Below are 19778 nucleotides of genomic sequence, written 5' to 3' on the forward strand. Positions count from 1 at the left end.
AAAGTGTTGGAGAAAACATGGTGAGAGGGATGATGCCTCACCAATATGGACTAACTACAATGTGTAAACTCAGAATTGAATCTTAGAACATAGCCTAACATGGACATGGACATAATAATTGTAATAGTCCCTAGATTGTAAGCTCTTAGAGCAGTTAACTCTATCCCTGAATTGTAATGCCTATCTCTAAACTTTGAGATGCTGATCCCCTAGCGTATAACCTGATTGGTCTCTGGAACAATGCATATCTCTGAGACACCTGAAACTCAGAGCTAGAGCTCGGCAGATATGAATGTCAGTATTAGTGCATACAGCCACTGTCAAAAAAAAAAAAAAAAAAAAAAAAAAAAAAAAAAAAAAAAAGCTGAAAAACAGCCCAGACTTCAATTAGTGATATGAATGAAGCAGGTCTGGTTAAGACCAGGGCAAGCCAAGCCAAAGGGTAAAGGTAGAAACTGACTGTGTTTTAAAACTTCGACCTCCATATGAGACCAAGGGAATAGATACCTATTTGGTACAGGATCTAAATTTTCTAAACAGTACAACTCTACAGTCGATTTGTTCAAACACCACAATTGCATGGAACTTTGAATAGGAAGTGAGATACGGTAGGTTAGTATAGGCTGGAGTGAAATAGTGACACAACCCAGAGTAATTTGGGCAGATAATAAAAAATATATTTACAGCCTCCCCCTCCCCAGCCCCGAGGATCTGGGGGAAGGTGCGGATGTGTTGGACATCCTCTACTGGATTGGTGTTGATGTTGTCACAAACATTGGGATTGGAGGTTTGATGTGCTGAGCCCTCAAGCATGGGACTTGCCCTTATGAAGCTCATTACCACAAAGGAGAGTCTAAACTTGCATGTAATTGTGCCTAAGAGTCTCCCCCTGAGTACCTCTTTGTTGCTCAGATGTGGCCCTCTCTCTCTCTAACTGAGCCATCTCAACAGGTGAACTCGCTGCCCTCCCCCCTACATGGGACCCGACTCCCAGGGGTGTAAATCTCCCTGGCAATGCAGAATATGACTCCCGGGGATGAAGGTGGACCCGGCATCGTGGGACTGAGAGTATCTTCTTGACCAAAAGCGGGATGCAAAATGAGATGAAATAGTTTCAGTGGCTGAGAGATTTCAAATGGAGTCGAGAGGTCACTCTGGTGGACATTCTTATGCACTATATAGATAACACCTCTTAGGTTTTAATGTATTGGAATAGCTAGAAGTAAATACCTGAAACTACCAAACTCCAACCCAGCAGTTTGGACTCCTGAAGACAATTATATAATAATGTAGATTACAAGGGGTGACAGTGTGATTGTGAAGACCTTGTGGATCACACCCCCTTTATCTAGTGTATGGATGAGTAGAAAAATGGGGATAAAAACTAAACGACAAATGGGGTGGGATGTGGGGATGATTTGGGTGTTCTTTTTTCACTTTTATTTTTCATTCTTGTTCTGGTTGTTTCTGATGCAAGGAAAATGTTCAGAGATAGATTGTGGTGATGAACGCATAACTATGCTATCATACTGTGGACAGTGGATTGTATACCATGGATGACTGTATGGTGTGTGAATGTATTTCAATAAAACTGAATTTAATTAAAAAAAATTACTATAGGAACATCTGGCTCAGCCTTGACTCCTAGGTCTCTCTCCTCCAACATCCATTCTACAATGTATCACAGACTACGGCATTTAAACCCATCTTATTTCATTCATTCACATACTCAGGCCTTCACAGATTCCTTATGTCCTATAGCATCTTCTTGGCTGATTTATAAAGTCCTCTAAATTTTTTTCTGCCCCACGCACTTCTATCTCATTTTCCTCTATTCCTCAAAATACAGCTTTCATTCTAGTCTGACAGTTTATTAATATCCCATTCATCCACACTCACACACCCTACACATGCTGTGCTCTTACTTGGAATGTTCTCTCTTCTCCACTGGACCAAATCCTACCAACTCTGTAAGATTCAGCATCAGTTCACTTTCTCTGACTACTCCAGATCTCTGTTTAATTCCCTTGCCATTTCCCTCCTCCAACACCTGTCCTATAACCTCCCCCCTCCCCCTTACCTGTCCTCACCAACCAACCTTGGATGAATGTTACCTAGCTGTTTTCTCCTACACATTGGCAAACTGCTTAACCAAGTGCACTGGTCCCACCTCCAATTTATAGTTTTCACTTTGGCTACACTCTCATCACTCAGCAATCCTACCACAGCACTTGGTCAACCCCCTTTCCCATTCCTCACAGTGGATATTCCTGTATTCTTAACTGCTAAAGCAGGCTGCAGGGCTAAAATCCAAGCCCTCCTCTCTCCAACTCAAAAGCCCTCGTTCATTCACATCCCACACTGCCTCCCTAATGCACAAGCCATAGATTATTTATAGGTTTATAGATCACACCTAATATTTTATCTTATCAAATATCAAAAATCTAAATTAGAATACCAACCTGCTCTTTGAATGGAATCTGTTAGAATTCGGTCTGCTGTGTCATACTTGGTGTGATAAAGGTATCCATTCTCAATAAAAGCTAAGTCTATTCCTAAGACATAAAGGGGAAAAAAGTCATTTTGCTTTAAAGATCAACCCTGCTTTAGGCCTATTTGTTTAATGTATTACATTCCTAAAAGGCAAAACAGTCAAAAGCAGTGGCATGATCCTTGGCCGCATTTACAAACAAACGAATTCTCTTCCAAATTTCTATAGAATCTATAGCTACGACACATAATTTGGTATAAAATAACTGAGGAAGTATACCACACCACAGGGAGGCATTACATGTCACACAGCAAGGTGTGGGAGTGCTGAGTTTGGGAGGTCATCAATTCTTTGCCATATACATCCTTGCCAGACCAGAGCCAAATTTTAACTTCAAAGAAGTGGTACAAGTTTCCAAGGGAATTGGCAAAGCAAAATAACAAAATTCAAAGACCCCTAAAGGATCTAGTACCATCTTTTGGGAAAGGATGCTAAAAAGTTCTCCCTTGTTCTTCTGTCTGTCACACTGTGAGCAAGACAACATGTTCTAGAGGCAGCAAGCATTTAAATTAGCACAGAGATTAAAAGAAAGTGAAAACATCAGGAACACCATTTCAGTGAGAGCATTTGCATTCAGAAAATGCTGTTTACAGACTATCAAAAAGTAAAACTTGCTTTTTACAAATCAGTGCCACACAATCACCCATAAAATCACTGACAAAATACCTGGAATGTTCCCAAAATCTCTGTAGATACGGAAGTCGGTATCCGAAGGAATGATCCCACTCTGAAATACCTCCTGAGCTACGACAGAAGCAAAAGGGTGTTTGGCTGCTGAAACATAAGCTTGGACCAACCAAGGATTTTCAGGACCTGATACAAAACATAACAACACAATACAAGGTTAATCTGGTAGTTTTTTTTTTTTAATATCCTAATTTTTAAAATAGACTTAAAATAGTAAGAGTGCTGATTTGAGGAGATGAATCCAGAATTTATACTTTTAATTTTTTTTCTGTATTTTCCAACATTTTTCTGATAAATACATATGACTTTTATAACAAGGAAACCTTTTATAAAATCAACATTATTTTTAACAATAAAATAACAGCATTATGAAAAGTTTAAGTTTGAAAATGAAAACTATTTAATAAATCTATCATCCTAAGATAACCATTTTTACATCTTCAATTTTCTTATAAACATGTAATCGTGCATAGCTGTGCTCACAGGATCAATATACTTTGTACATTGTTCTTTCACTTGCATTATAGTAAATGCATTTTCCCATATTGCTAGATATTATAATGATCATCTTAATAATTGCATACCAGTGCAATGAATATACCATAAATTTCCCTACTATAGTTTCTAACTTTTTATCATTATTAATAAGTCTCTGTTAACATCTTCATATGTATACATAAAGCTTGTTTCCAAATTTGAAAGGTTTTTTTTTGGTGAAAAGGACTGTATTATTGTGTCCATAAAAGAGGATTATATATATCCTCATCTCTTGCCACATGACTTATAATGCCTCCCCCCATGAGAGTAGTACACTTCCGTGGTCACCATGTTGACTTCAGGTTGAACCACACAAATTGCTTTGGCCAACACACTGTAAGCAGAAGTGACATAAGCCTTAAGCAAACAGATGTTTAAGAGCCATTACAAAGTTTATCCCTCTCTCTTTAACTTTGGCTGTGAGATCAATACATCTCTTATGGAGGCTTCTCCTTCAGACAAACCCCAGAATGAAAAAGACACATGGAACATAATAAACAAGGAACATAACTACAGTTACCCAAGAACCAAAATGTAATGTCAACAAGAAATGAACCTTTGCTATTGTAAGCTGCTGAGATTTCGGAATCGTTTTATTACAACAAAATGAAGCAGAGTTGACTGATGTAGACAGAGCCCATAACTGCATTTCTGGGAATCAAAGAATATGAATTTTTACACTTCATAAACAGATTACCAAAATGCTTTCTTACAGAAAAAAAAACATGACAAGAGAGACAAAATGCAATAGAAAAAGGCACAGGTGAATCTGATACTAGAGTTATCAGACAGATTTTAAAAGAAATACAATTAATATGTTCAAAAACACAGCTGATAGCATAAATTTCACCAGGCTAGTGCTATTTAAAAAAAAAAAAAAAAAAAAAAAGTCAAATGGAGGCCCTAGGATTGAAAAACATAATTGATGTTAATAATTGTTCTAGTTTGCTAATGCTGTTGGAATGCAAAACACCAGAGATGGATTGGCTTTTATAAAAGGGGGTTTATTTGGTTACACAGTTACAGTCTTAAGGCCATAAAGTGTCCAAGATAACGCATCAACAATCGGGTACCTTCACTAGAGGATGGCCGATGGCATCGGAAAACCTCTGTTAGCTGGGAAGGCACATGGCCAGTATCTGCTCCAAGTTCTGGTTTCAAAATGGCTTTCTCCCAGGACATTCCTCTCTAGGCTTCAGCTCCTCAAAATGTCACTCTTGGTTGCTTTTGGGGCGTTCGTCTTCTCTTAGCTTCTCTGGAGCAAAAGTCTGCTTTCAAAGGCCATCTCCAAAATATCTCTGTAAGCTGAAACTCCTCTCTCAGTTCCAATGTATTCTTCAAAGCGTTCCTCTTGGCTGTAGCAAGCTTGCTCCTTCTGTCTGATCTTATATAGTGCACCAGTAATTTAATTCAGACCCACCCAATGGGCGGGCCAACACCTCCATGGAAATTATCCAGAGTCATCACCCACAGTTGGGTAGGGTGCATCTCCATGGAAACAAAGAATTACAGTCTAATTAACACTGATAGGTCTGCCCACACAAGATTACATCAAAGATAATGGCATTTGGGGGGACATAATACATTCAAACTGGCACAGTAATTTTTTAATAGATGGATTTAATACAAAGTTAAATACAGCAGAAGAAAGCATTATAGATCAATAGAAACTGAGGGACAGAAAAAAAAAGGATGGAAAATTCAGAAATGTGGATAAGACACAGGTGAGGTATGGTTACAAGATCTAACACATGGGTAACTGGAAACCCAGAAGAGGAGACAGAATGGAGCAGAAGCAATATTTAGCGAGGTAATGGCTAAGATTTTCCAAAACTCACAGAAAACATCAAACCATGGATTCAAAAAGTTGTACAAATCCTAAACACGATAAAGATAAAGAAACCCCATTTAGCACCAAGATCTTAGTTTCTGAATACCAGTCTCCATTAAAGGAACAATGTCTCCTAAGAGAAATGACTTATTCCAGGTCTGAGTCTGGGAAAGTATAAGATAAATCAAAATATCTTGTGACAGGAAGTAAGAAAGGGCTTAAAGGGACATGTCAGGTACGTGTCAAAAGTACACCAGCTTAACTGGTACAGAGTTTATGTTTGGGGTGACAGACAAGTTCTGGTAATGGATGGTGGACATGGTAGCACCACAATGTGAATGTAATTAACTCCACTGAATTATATATTTGAATGTGGTTAAAATGGGAAACTTTAGGTTGTATATGTTACTAGAATGAAAATCTGAAAAAAAAAAAATCACCATAGAACTGTACAATACAGTAAACCTTAATGTAAACTATGGACTACAGTTAATAGTACAAATATAAGAATGTTTGTTTCATCAATTGTAATAAAGGTACCACACTAATGCAAAGTTTAATAATGGTGGGGAGGGTATATGGAAATTCTGTATTTTCCGCTGACTTTCTGTAAGCTTACAACTCAATAAATAGATACATAGAAAATAAATAATCAATAACACAGTCATCAATTTGAAGGGTTGTCCACTGGCCTAAACTGGGACAATTTATGTATCAAAATAAACAATGACAGTAACAGAATACATAATCCATCAACTAAAATAAGAATACATGAAAAACTAAAATAAATAAAGGAGAATGGAAAGCCTACCTTTTAAGTAACATTCCAACTATTAACTACAGATGGAATGATGGATCTAGAAAATTCACCATTTGGCAAACACTACAGTGAAAATGGTTTGGGGCAAGAATCATCGATGGATTGTGAAACAAGGATCAAAATTTGATGACAGGCAGGCCATTTACATATTCTCAAAGTACTTATTGTAAAGGGGAAAATCGTAACTTTAAAAAGAGAAAAATATTAGGAAAACCTGGTATGCTGGTTTGGACATATTATGTCCCCCAAAATACCATTATCTTTGATGCAGTCTTGTGTGGGCTGGAAACACAGCGGTGTTGATGGGGTTGGAGACATTTGACTGGATGTTCCTGTGGAGATGTGATCGCTCAACTGTGTGTGAGATCTTTCAATGGATAATTTCCAGAGGTGTGGCCCCGCCCATTCAGCATGGGCCTTGACTGGTTTACTAGAGCACTATATAAGCTCAGACAGAAGGAGAAAGCTTGCCACAGCCAAGAGGGACACTTTGAAGAATGCAGAGAAGCTGAGAGAGTAGCTGCAGATGAGAGACAGTTTGAAGACGACCGTTGAAAGCAGACTCTTGCTCCGGAGAAGCTGAGAGAGGACAAACAACCCAAGAGCAACTAAGAGTGACATTTTTGAGGAACTGCAGTCTAGAGAGGAACATCCTGGGAGAAAGTCATTTTGAAACCAGAACTTTGGAGCAGACACCAGCCACGTGCCTTCCCAGCTAACAGAGATTTTCTGGACACCACTGGCCATCCTCCAGTGAAGGTACCTGATCGTTGATGACTTACCTTGAACATTTTATGGCCTTAAGACTGTAACTTTGTAACCAAATAAACCCCCTTTTATAAAAGCCATTCCATTTCTGGTGTTTTGTATCCCGGCAGCATTAGCAAACTAGAACACCAGGCAAATACCACCTTAATCAAATTATCAAAGTTAACATCATCCAATAATGAGACAAATAAGACATTACATGCCTCCCTATGTGATCTACTGAGGAGGACACTAAGGTAAAAGGAAAAAGAAAAATAATGGTGGCAAAACATAAATATTTTGAGACCCCATCACATTAAAATACTACTAAAATATTATTAATATTCCAATTAGATTTTAATATATTAAAATTATACTACCAAAATATGATTAAAGTAAGATTGAAAAACAAGTAAAGCTAAACGATAAAGAAAAAGAATTGATTATCATAAAAGTCAAGATAGTGGTTACTTTTAGAAAGGAAGAAGATGTATTTGAGAAGGGACAGGTACAAAGCTCCTAGGAGGGAGCGGCACGAGTGTATCTTCTTATATAAGTGGGTCTTAGAAGAGTATTAGCCTGATAGTAACTCTTTCACATTTTAATGTTTTTTTATATTTGCTATAATTATTATAATATTTAATAATATATGACAATCAAATGCTATGTTTGATCCTTGATGGGAAATAGGATTACAAAATAAAACAAAACAAAACAAAGCAAAACAAAAAACAGCACACTGTTGGAACAACTGGAGAAATCTGAATAGGGGCTGTTGTTCAGATGACAGTTTTACATTGATGTTATATTTCTTGTGTTTGATAAGGTATTGTTATGAAGGAGCACATCCTTATTCTTACAAGTCTTTGGGGTTAAAGAGTCACAGTGTCTGCCACTTATCAAATGGTTCAGAGAAATACATAAAGCAAATGTGGAACAATACTAACAACTGATGGATTTAAGTTAAATTTTTATGGCTTTTAATTATACTATTCTTGCAACTTTTCTACAGGATTGAAATTCTTCATAAGAAAAAAATGGGGAGCAGGAGGAAAGGAAAGATGAAGATTTGACAGACTGGATAAAATAACAAAACCCAACTATATGTTGCTTGCAAGTAATGCACCTTGAACATAAGAAAACAAAAAGGAGAGAAAAAGATACACCATGTAAACACTAACTAAAGGCAAGTTAATGTAGCTATACTACCTATCAGTCAAAGGAAACATTAAATATTACTAAAGATGAAGAAGGAAAGTTTGCAGTGATGAAGGGGTTAATTCAACAGGACAGTATATCAATCTTAAATTTGTATGTAGTGAATAACACAGCCTCAAAATATGCAGAGCAAAAACCATCAGAACTAAAAGGGGAAACAAACTCACAACCATAGATGGAAGAATTATCACATTCTTTTCAGTAACTGATAAAACAAGCAGTCAAAAAAAAAGTAAAGGTAGAGAAGATTTAAACAACATAATTAATGAATTTTACCTAATTGACCTTCTACAGTTAGCACTTCACCCATTTGCAGAATACACATTCTTTTTAAGTGGGCATAGAACGTTTACCAAAATTAATCAAAAGCTGGGCTATAATCCAAGTCTTAACAAATTTCAAAGGACTGAAATCATACAAAACAAATTCTTTGACCACAGTGGAATTAAACTAGAAATCAATAACAAAAAGATAACTAGACAATCCCTAAATGTTTGGAAAGTAATACACTTCTCAATAACTGATGAGTCAAAGAAGAAACCACAATGAAAATTAGAAAATGTTTTGAACTGAAATGAAAATAGAACATAAAACTTGTGAGATGCAGCTAAACCCATCCTTAAAAAGATATTTAATACATTTGTAAGAAAGGATTATAGGCTAAAAAACAAGGATTTAAATCAGTGGTTCTCAAAGAGTGATACTCAACGCAAAGCAGCAGCAGTAATAACATCACCTGGGGACTAGCTACAAATGCAATTTCTCAGGTCTCACCCCAGAACTACTGCATCAGAAAATCTAGGGGTGGGGCTCAGCAATCTGTGTGCTTCTGGTGATTGCTGTAGTCTGAGAACCACTAATCTAGGTGTCCATTTCAAGTTAGTTAAAAAACCAGAAAATCAAACTCAAAGAATGCAGAAGGAAGGAAATAATAAAAGAGCAGAAACCACAGTGGAATTAAACTAGAAATCAGTAACAAAAAGATAACTAGACAATCCCTAAATAAAGAAAATACAAAAGTTGGTTCTTTAAGAAGAGTAGTAAAACTAATAAATCCTAGACAAGACCAACCAAGAAAAAAAAGACAAAATGTTCAAATTACCAATATCAGCAATGAAAAAGGGAACATCACCACAGATACCACAACCATTAAAAAGAAAAGTTAACTTTATACTAACAGTAATTGAATGGAATAGACAAATACACTGAAAAACACAACTAACTAAAACTGACATGAGAAGAAACAGAAAATGGTAACAGTCCCAGACAGGTAGCTTCATAATAATTATCCCAAACATGAAAGAAAAAAAATACTGCAATCTTACACAAAACTCTCCAAGAGAATAGCAAAAGAGAAAATATTTCTGAGCACATTTTATGAGGTCAGTAAAATCTTGATACCAAATTTAACAGACTTTTACATAAAAGGGAAAATTACAGACCAATCTTTCTCATAAGCTTTGGTGCAAAAATTCTAAAAAAAATATTGCAAACTGAGACCAGCAATATATATACAAAAAAAGATAACACTTTACAACCAAACTGAGATTATTCCAGTTATATAAGATTGGTTGACTATTTGGAAATCAATACGTAGCTTAACACATCATCAGAATAAAGGTGGAAATAATATCTCATTAAATGATCTTAACATGATCATCTCAATTGATAAAGAAAAAGTGTTTGAGAAAAATCAGCTCCCATTCATGATTTTAAAAGTCTAAACAAAAAATGGTAAGAATTGAAGGGAACTTCCATAAACTGATAAGTGTCTTTAAAAAACCAAATACTTTATTTATACATACACACACATTAGAAGGAAAAAATAAAAGTGTTATTATTCACAGACATCATGACTGCAAATGTAGAAAATCTATAGCTAACTTATTAAAATTAACAAGTAAATTTAACAAGTAGCTGGATATAAAGTCAATAATTTTACAGATATAACATAAAAAGATCAAATACTTAGAAATATATTTAAATAAAGATATGACAGATCTCCTCCCAGAAAACTGTAAAATATGATTAAGAGAAATTTAAGATGACTTTAACAAATGAAGAGATACATACCATGTTCATGAATTGGAAGACTAAATATTGTAAAGATATCAATTCTCCCCAAAATGATCTAGAGAGTCAATGCATTAACAATCTAAACCTCAGCAAGCTCTGTGTATATGTGTAGAAACTGACAAGTCGAATCTAAAATTTATATGAAAATGCAAAGGGCCCAAAATAGCAAAGACACTTTTGAAGAATAGAGAAGGAGGAAAACCATATATCAAGAGTTATTATAGAGCTACAGTAATTAAAACAGTGATATTAAATGAAAGACAAAAAAATGAGTGATGCAAGAGAATAATGACAAAAACATTGTCATATATGGTCACCTGATTTATGAGAAAGGTGCCATTGTTAGGCAGTGAGAAAACGATGGTTTTCTTAAATTTAAGGTTCTGCATCAATTAGACAGCCATCTGGAAAATAGTTAACCTTAATTCACATCTCACACCATGCACAGAAATCAATTCCAGATAGATTGCACAGCTAAATAAATACATAACACTTGTAAAAAGTAAGACAGGAGAATACCATCTGTGCCAATTTGAATGTATTATGTCCCCCAAAACTCCATTATCTTTGATGCAATCTTGTGTGAGCAGACATATCAGTGTTGATTAGATTGTAATTCTTTGAGTGTTTCCGTGAAGATGTGCCCCACCCAACTGTGAGTGATGACTCTGATTGGATAATTTCCATGGAGGTGTTACCCCACCCATTCAGGGTGGGTCTAAATTAAATAACTGGAGCAATATAAATGAGCTGACAAACAGAAGGAACTCAGTGCAGCTGAGAGTGACATTTTGAAGAGGAGCTACAGCCAAGAGGGACACTTTGAAGAAAGCACAGGAACAGCTGATGAGAGACAGTTTTAAGATGGCCGTTGAAAGCAGACTCTTGCTCCAGAGAAGCTAAGAGAGGACAAACAACCCAAGAACAACTAAGAGTGACATTTTTGAGGAACTGCAGCCTAGGGAGGAACGTCCTGGGAGACAGCCATTTTGAAACCAGAACTTTGGAGCAGACACCAGCCACATGCCTTCCCAGCTGACAGAGGTTTTCCGGACACCACTGGCCATCCTCCAGTGAAGGTACCTGATTGTTGATGTGTTACCTTGGACACTTTATGGCCTTAAGACTGTAACTGTGTAACCAAATAAACCCCCTTTTATAAAAGCCAATCCATCTCTGGTGTTTTGCATTCCGGAGCATTAGCATACTAGAACAGGAGAGATATGGGATTCTTGGTAGTGGTGTTGTTTTCTGTCCTTACTATTGTATTGTATTGTATGACATGTTATTTTTCTTTTTATCATCTTTTTTATTATTCACTAAAAAAAAAAAAAACAAAAAAAAAACCACAAAAAAATCTTTTTTTTTTTGTAGTAACCAATATGTTCAAGTGCAGACTATGGTGATAAATGTACAACTTTATGATGATACTGTGAACAGCTAACTGTACACTGTGGATAAATGCATGGTATGTAAATATAACACCATAAAATTGTAGGAAAAAATATAAACAGGAGTAAATATGTTGGAGAAAACATGGAGAAGGGATGTACCTATCTACCGCTGATGAGCATGCAGAATGGTGTAGCCTTTCTGGAGGTCAGTGTGGTGGTTCCACAAAAAGCTAAGTATGTGGGGACCATACGGTCCTGCAGCCTCATTATGGGGTATGTAATTGGAAGATCTGAGAGCAGAGACATGAAGGGACATTTGCACACTGGTGTTTATGGAGGCAGTATTCATGATTTTCAGAGGGTGGAGGTGGCCTAAGGGTACTCTGACTGAGGAACAGAATGGTGAACTTGGTGTATGCACACAATGGAATACTGAGCATCTATGAGGAGTGAAGCTGTGAGACATGCAACGAGGTGAATGGCTCCCCTACACAGCATTCTGAGTGAAGTACACCAGAAACAAAGGCAAACACTACAATGCCTCACCAACATGGACTAACTACAATGTGTAAACTCAGAATTCAATCTTAGAACACAGCCTAAGAGGGGAAAGATTATTGTAATGGTCCCTAGATTGTAGGCTCTTACAGCAGTCAAATCTATTCCTGAATTGTAATGGCAATCTCCAAACTCTAAGATGCTGATCCCTTAGTGCATAACCCGATTGGTCTCTGGAACACAGGGTATCTGTGTGACACCTGAAACTCAGAACTAGAGCTCGGAAGATATGAATGTCAGTATGAGCACAAACAGCAACTGTTAAAAAAGAAAAAAAAAAAAAAAAGTGGAAAAAGAGCCCAGACTTCAATTAGAGATATGAATGAAGCAGATCTGGTTAAGAGTAGGGCAAATCGGGCCAAAAGTAAAGGTTGAAACTGACTGTTTTAAAAACTTCAACTTCCATGTGAGACCAAGGGAAGAGATGTTTATTTGGTGCAGGATCTATATTTTCTAAACAGTGTAACTCTACAGTCAGTTTGTTCAAACACTACAATTACATGGAACTTCGAATAGGAAGTGAGATATGGTAGGTTTGTATAGATTAGAGTGAAATAGTCACAGATCCCAAAGTAATTTGGGCACAGGATAAAAATATATTTGCAGGGCCCCCCTGAGGAACTGGGGGAAAGTGCTGAAGTGTTGGACTTCCTCACCTGGACTGATGCTGATGTTGTCACAAACATTGAGGACTGACAGTTTGATGTACCAAGTCCTCTATCAGAGGACTTGCCCTTAGGAACCTTGTTACTGCAAAAGAGAGGCTAAACTTGGATATAATTGTGCCTAAGAGTCTGCCCTTGAGTACCTCTTTGTTGCTCAGATGTGCCCACCCCCCTCTCTAATTAAGCCAACTCAGCAAGTGAACTCACTGTCCACCACCCTACATGGGACGTGACTCCCAGGGGTGTAAATCTCCCTGGCAACGCAGGATGTGACTCCCAGGGATGAATCTGGAACAGGCATCGTAGCATTGAGAAAATCTTCCTGAACAAAAGGGGGATACAAAATGAAACAAAATAAAGCTTCAGTGGCTGAGAGATTTCAAATGGTGTCGAGAGGTCACTCTGGTGGACATTCTTATGCACTATATAGATAACATCTTTTAGGTTTTAACGTATTGGAATAGCTAGGAATAAATACTTGAAACTATTAAACTCCAACCCAGTAGTCTGGACTCTTGAAGATGAATATATAACAATGTAGATTACAAGGGGTGACACTGTGATTGTGAAAACCTTGTGAATCGCACTCCCGTTATCTAGTGTATGGATGGATGAGTAGAAAAATGTGGAGAAAAACTAAATGAGAAATAGGGTGGGATGGGGGGATGATTTGGGTATCTTTTTTACTTTTATTTTTTATTCTTATTCTGATTCTTTCTGATGTAAGGGAAATGTTCAAAAATAGATTAGGGGGAGAATCTAAGATGGCAGCTAGGTGAGACAGGGCAAAAAAACACCTCCATGAAAAATACTAGATAAAAGCCAGAAAGTGACCCAGAATACCAGTTACAGCGATGCACCAGCTGGACAAGGTTTGCTAAATCCACAGGGACTGTGCATTTGGTGAAATCGGGAGTCTGCATTCTGAAACAGAAAGAACTCTATCAAGTAAAGCAAATGCCAAGAGGCCAAAAACAACAGAAAATCTTAAAGCATATGATAAAACAAGACAATATGGAGAACCCAAACACAAACACCCAAATCAAGAGATCAGAAGAGACACAGTACTTGGCACAATTAACCAAAGAACCAAAGTCAAACAATGAGAGCATGGCACAGGATATAAAGGACATGAAGAAGAACATGGTACAGGATATAAAGGACATAAAGAAGACCCTAGACGAGCATAAAGAAGAAATTGCATGAAAAAATAAAAAATAGAAGATCCTACGGAAATAAACTGTTGGCCAAATTAAAAAGACTCTGGATACTCATAATACAAGATTAAAGGAAGCTGAACAACGACTCAGCATCCTCGATAACCACAGAATGTAAAATGAAAGAACAAAAGAAAGAATGGAGAAAAAAATCGAAAAAATCAAAATAGATCCCAGGGATACGATAGATAAAATAAAACGTCCAAATTTAAGACTCATTGGTGTCCCAAAAGGGGAAGAAAAGGGTAAAGGTCTAGAAAGAGTATTCAAAGAAATTGTTGGGGAAAACTTCCCAAACCTCCTACACAATATAAATACACAAAGCATAAATGCCCAGTGAACTCCAAATAGAATAAATCCAAATAAACCCACTCCAACACATATTCTGATCAGACTGTCAAATACTGAAGAGGAGGAGCAAGTTCTGAAAGCAGCAAGAGAAAAGCAATTCACCATATACAAAGGAAACAACATAAGACTAAGCAGCGCCTACTCAGCAGACACCATAGAGGCAAGAAGGCAGTGGCATGACATATTTAAAATTCTGAGAGGGAAAAATTTCTAACCAAGATCTCTTTATCCAGCAAAACTCACCTTCAAATTTGAGGGAGAGCTTAAATTTTTCACAGACAAATGCTGAGAGATTTTGCTAACAAAAGACCTGCCCTACTTCAGATACTAAAGGAAGCCCTACAGACAGAGAAACAAAGAAAGGAGAGAGAGAGACAGAGAAATTTAACAGACATATATAGAACATTACATCCCAGATCACCAATACACACATTCTTCTCAAGTGATCATGGATCTTTCTCCAGAATAGACCATACGCTGGGACATAAAACAAGCCTCAATAAACTAAAAAAAAAAGAATTGAATATATTTAAAGTACATTCTCTGACCACAATGGAATACAAACAGAAGTCAATAACCATCAGAGACTTAGAAAATTCAGAAACAACTGGAGGGTAAAAATGAGGGGGAGATGAAAACATTCCCGGATAATCAAAAGCTGAGGGACTTCATCACCAGTAGATCAGTCCTATAAGAAATGCTGAAGGGAACTGAGCAGGCTGAAAGGAAGGAACACTAGACATTGACTGAAACCATATGAACAAATAGAGATTTCCAGTAAAGATCACATGGTAAATATAAATACCAATATTACTGTATTTTTGATTTGTAACTCCACTATTTACTTCCTACAGGATCTAAAATACATAAACTGTAATGATAAATCAGCAGTTTTGGACTCAACATAAAATATGTAATTTTTGACAACAATTACATAAAGGTGGGGGAATGAAGGAGTATAGGAACACAGTTTACGTGTCCTATTGAAGTTAAGCTGGTATCAAAGAAAAACAAGATTGTTACAGATTTAAGAGGTTAAATTTAAGCCCCACAGTAAACACAAAGAAAGTATCAGAGAATAGGACCATAGAGATGAAAAGTAGAGTGTGGGTTACGAGAAGTGGGGAAAGGGGCAATGGGGAGTTAAGAAATGAGTGTAGGGTTTCTGTTCGGGGTGAAGGAAAATTTCTAGTAATGGGTGGTAGAAGATGACAGCATTACAACATTCTAAATGTGATTAATCCCACTAATGGAATGCTAGTGAGGGGGTGGAATGGGAAGATTTAGGATGTATATATGTTTCCACAATTGAAAAAAAAAAAAAAAAAGACAGTCTAAATAGATAATGACAATTAAATGCCAAGGATGATCCTGGACGGGATCTGAGGATGGAAGAAAGGAGGCTCAAAGGGACACAGTTGGGACATAAGAAAAAAAAGAAATATAGAATGTAAGCTTTGTATCAATGTTGAATTTCTTGAACTTCTTAGCTTAATGGGATTGCATAAAAGAATGTTCTTATTCATGGGAAATGTATATGTGAATTATATTGTTTAAGATGTGTGCAGCTTGCTCTCATATGTTCACAAGACAGAGCAATAGTTGATGGATGATAGGGAGTGAGGGAGGGAAAAAAAGAAACAGTGGTGTGACAGGATGCTAAAGTTGGTGGATTGGGGTATCAGGGGAGGGGGGTCAGGATATGCTGGAGTTCTGTGTATGGGGTTTGTATTGTTTTTGCAACTGTTCCTGTAAGTTTGAATTTATTTCAAAATAAAATTAAAAAAAAAAAAAAAAAAACTGCCACACCCAAAAAAAAAAAAAAAGAAGATTGGGGTGATGAATGCATAACTATATGATGGTACTATAAACAGCTGATTGTACACCATGGATGACTGTATGGTATGTGAATATATTTCAATAAAACTGAATTTAATTTTTTTTTAAAAAAAAAGTGTATCAACAGGGAAAAAAAAAAGTGAGGGAGAGTTTAAAATTTTCAAAGAGAAACAAATGCTGAGAGAATTTGTTACAAGAGATCTGCCCAGCAAGAAATACTAAAAGGAGTTCTGTCAGCTGAAGAAAAAAAAAGACAAGACAGAGAGGTATGGAGAAGGGCACAGAATTGAAGCATATTAGTAAGGTAACTCAAAGGATAAAAAGAGAGAAAGGGAAAAAATAGATCTGACAAATAAAAAACCCAAGGATAAGATGGTTGGTTTAAGTAATGCCTTGGGAGTAATAACTTTGAATGTGAATGCACTAAACTCCCAAATTAAAAGATACAGACTGGCAGAATGGATTAAAAGGTATGACTCCTCTATATGACGTTTACAATAGACTCATCTTAGATCCAAGGATACAAATAGATTGAAAGTTAAAGGATGGGAAAAAAAAATTCCACACAAGCTATAACCTAAGAAAGCATATGTAGCTATACTAATATCAGACAAAATAGACTTCAAATGCAAAGATGTCATGAGAGACAAGGATACTATACATTAATAAAAGGGACCAAGAAGAAATAACAATCATAAATGTTTATGCACCCAACCAAGGAGCTCCAACATTCGTGAAGCAAACATTGGCAGAAGCGAAGGGAACAGTAACGTTTCTACAGTAATACTGGGAGACTTCAATACACCATTCTCCTCAGTAGATAGAACAACCAGACAGAGGATCAAGAAGGAAACAGAGAACCTAAACAATGTGACAAATGAATTAGACTTAACAGACATACATAGATCGTTGCATCCCCAAACACCAGAATATACATTCTTCGCTAGTGTTCATGGAACAGAACTCTCCAGGATGGATCATATGCAGGTACAAAAAAGGTCTCCATAAACTTAAAAAGATGAAATTAGTCAAAGCATTTTCTCTGAACATATGGAATGGAGCTGGAAATCAATAACCACTAAAGAACCCAAATTTTCAGAAATATATGGAGGTTAAGCAACACACTCTTAAACAAATAGTGGGTCCAAGGAGAAATTAGTAAATATTTGGAGACAATGAAAACGAAAATACAACATATTAAAACCAATGGGATGCAGCAAAGGCAGTGCTGAGAGGGAAATTTATAGCTCTAAATGCCTCCATTAAAAAGGAAGAAAGACCCTGAAGATCAAGAAAGTGATTAAATGAGAAGACAGGGGAGCAACAGACATGACAGTATTTAACAAAGGATTACAAATACTGAAACTTTATAAATACATATATATTTTTAGATGCCAGGGTATTAGAATAGCTAGAAGGAAATAACCGAAATGGTGGAACTGTAACCTATAACATTCTTTGACATTTGCTCTATAGCTATTTGTTGAATTGTGCTTTGAAAGTTTTCAACTTCCTGTATATATCCTATATTTCACAATAAGGAAATAAGTGAAACTGTGGAATTGTAACCCATAATACTTTTTTTAATTACCTATATAACTGCTTGTTGAGCTGTACCTTGAAAGTTAACACCTTTCAGGATATACACTGTATTTTACAATATTGGAAATAACCGAAATTGTGGAAGTGTAACCCATAACATTCTTTGAAATCTGCTCCCTACTTGTTAAATCATACTTTCAAAGTTATCACTGTTATATATATATATATATATATATATATGTTAAAGTTCACAATTTTTAAACTGCATAAAAAATTTGTTAAAAAAAAGGAAGAAAGGGCTACAACCAAAGACCTAACTGAACTGAAGAAGCAAGAAAAAGAACAGGAAACTAACCCGAAAGCAAGTAGAAGAAAAGAAATAACAAGGATTAAAGCAGAAATACATGAACTGGAGAACAAAAAAAAAAAAAAACAATAGAGAGAATCAATAAAATCAAAAGTTGATTCTTTGAGAAAATCAACAAGACTGACACACCCTGAGCTAGACTGACAAAGGCAAAAACAAAGAAGATAGAAATAAAATCTGAAATGAGAGGGGGGCCATTACCATGGATCCTCAAAAAGTTTTAAAAAATCGTAAGAGAATACTATGAACAACTACATGCCAATAAACTAGATAACTTAGAAGAAGTGGACAATTTCCTAGAAACACACGAACAACTCATACTGACTCAAGAAAAAATAGAAGACCTCAACAAACCAATCACAAGCAAAGAGACCCAATCAGTTATCAAAAACCTACCTACAAATAAAAGCCCATGGCCAGATTGCTTCACAGGCGAATTTTACCAAACATTCCAAAAAGAACTAATACAATTCCTGCTCAAACTCTTCCAAAAAACAGAAGACGGAACACTACCTAACTCATTTTATGAAGTTAACATCATCCTAATACCAGAACCAGATAAAAGATACTACAATAAAGGAAAACTATAGGCCTATCTTCCAATGAATATAGATGCAAAAATTATCAACAAAACAATTGTAAATTGAATCCAGCAGCAGATTAAAAGAATACACCACGACTGTTCCACTTTGCTAATGCTGCCGGGATGCAAAACAACAGAAATGGATTGGCTTTTGTAAAAGGGGGTTTATTTGGTTACAAAGTTACAGTCTTAAGGCCATAAAGTGTCCAAGGTAACACATCAACAATCGGGTACCTTCACTGGAGAATGGCCAATGGCGTCTGGAAAACCTCTGTTAGCTGGGAAGGCACGTGGCTGGCATCTGCTACAAAGTTCTGGTTTCAAAATGGCTTTCTCCCAGGATGTTCCTCTCTAGTCTTCAGCTCTTCGAAAATATCACTCTTAGTTGCTTTTGGGGTGTTTGTCCTCTCTTAGCTTCTCCAGAGCAAAAGTCTGCTTTCAAAGGCCATCTCCAAAATGTCTCTGTAAGCTGAAGCTTCTCTCAGTTCCAGTGCATTCTTCAAAGTGTCCCTCTTGGCTGTAGCTCCTCTTCAAAACGTCATTCTCAGCTGCACTGAGTTCCTTCTGTTTATCAGCTCCTTTATATGGCTCCAGTGATTTAATTTAGACCCACCCTGAATGGGTGGGGTAACACCTCCATGGAAATTATCCAGAGTTATCACCCACAGTTGGGTGAGGCACATCTTCACGGAAACACTCAAAGAATTACAATCTAATCACACTGGTATGTCTGCCCAAACAAGATTACATCAAAGATAATGGCATTTTGGGGGACATAATACATTCAAACCAGCA

The 19778-nt window shown here is 36.6% G+C and overlaps 1 protein-coding gene across 4 annotated transcripts in view; it reads right to left on the reverse strand.

Moving 5' to 3' along the window:
• The window catches only part of ERMP1 (endoplasmic reticulum metallopeptidase 1), a 160631-nt gene that overhangs the window by 107825 nt on the left and 33028 nt on the right, over positions 1-19778 (reverse strand). For all 4 annotated transcript variants that reach the window (XR_005210620.1, XM_037797279.1, XM_037797278.1 and 1 more), the window contains exons 5-6: positions 3218-3364; positions 2463-2555 (exon numbers count right to left, since the gene is read on the reverse strand). Coding sequence is in view for 3 of the 4 variants with exons in the window: in XM_037797279.1 (XP_037653207.1) it covers positions 2463-2555; positions 3218-3364 (240 nt within the window). In the remaining variant the exon portion in view is untranslated. The remainder of the gene's footprint in view (positions 1-2462; positions 2556-3217; positions 3365-19778) is intronic.

Source organism: Choloepus didactylus, chromosome 10 (assembly GCF_015220235.1).
Source record: "Choloepus didactylus isolate mChoDid1 chromosome 10, mChoDid1.pri, whole genome shotgun sequence".
NCBI lineage: Eukaryota > Metazoa > Chordata > Mammalia > Pilosa > Megalonychidae > Choloepus > Choloepus didactylus.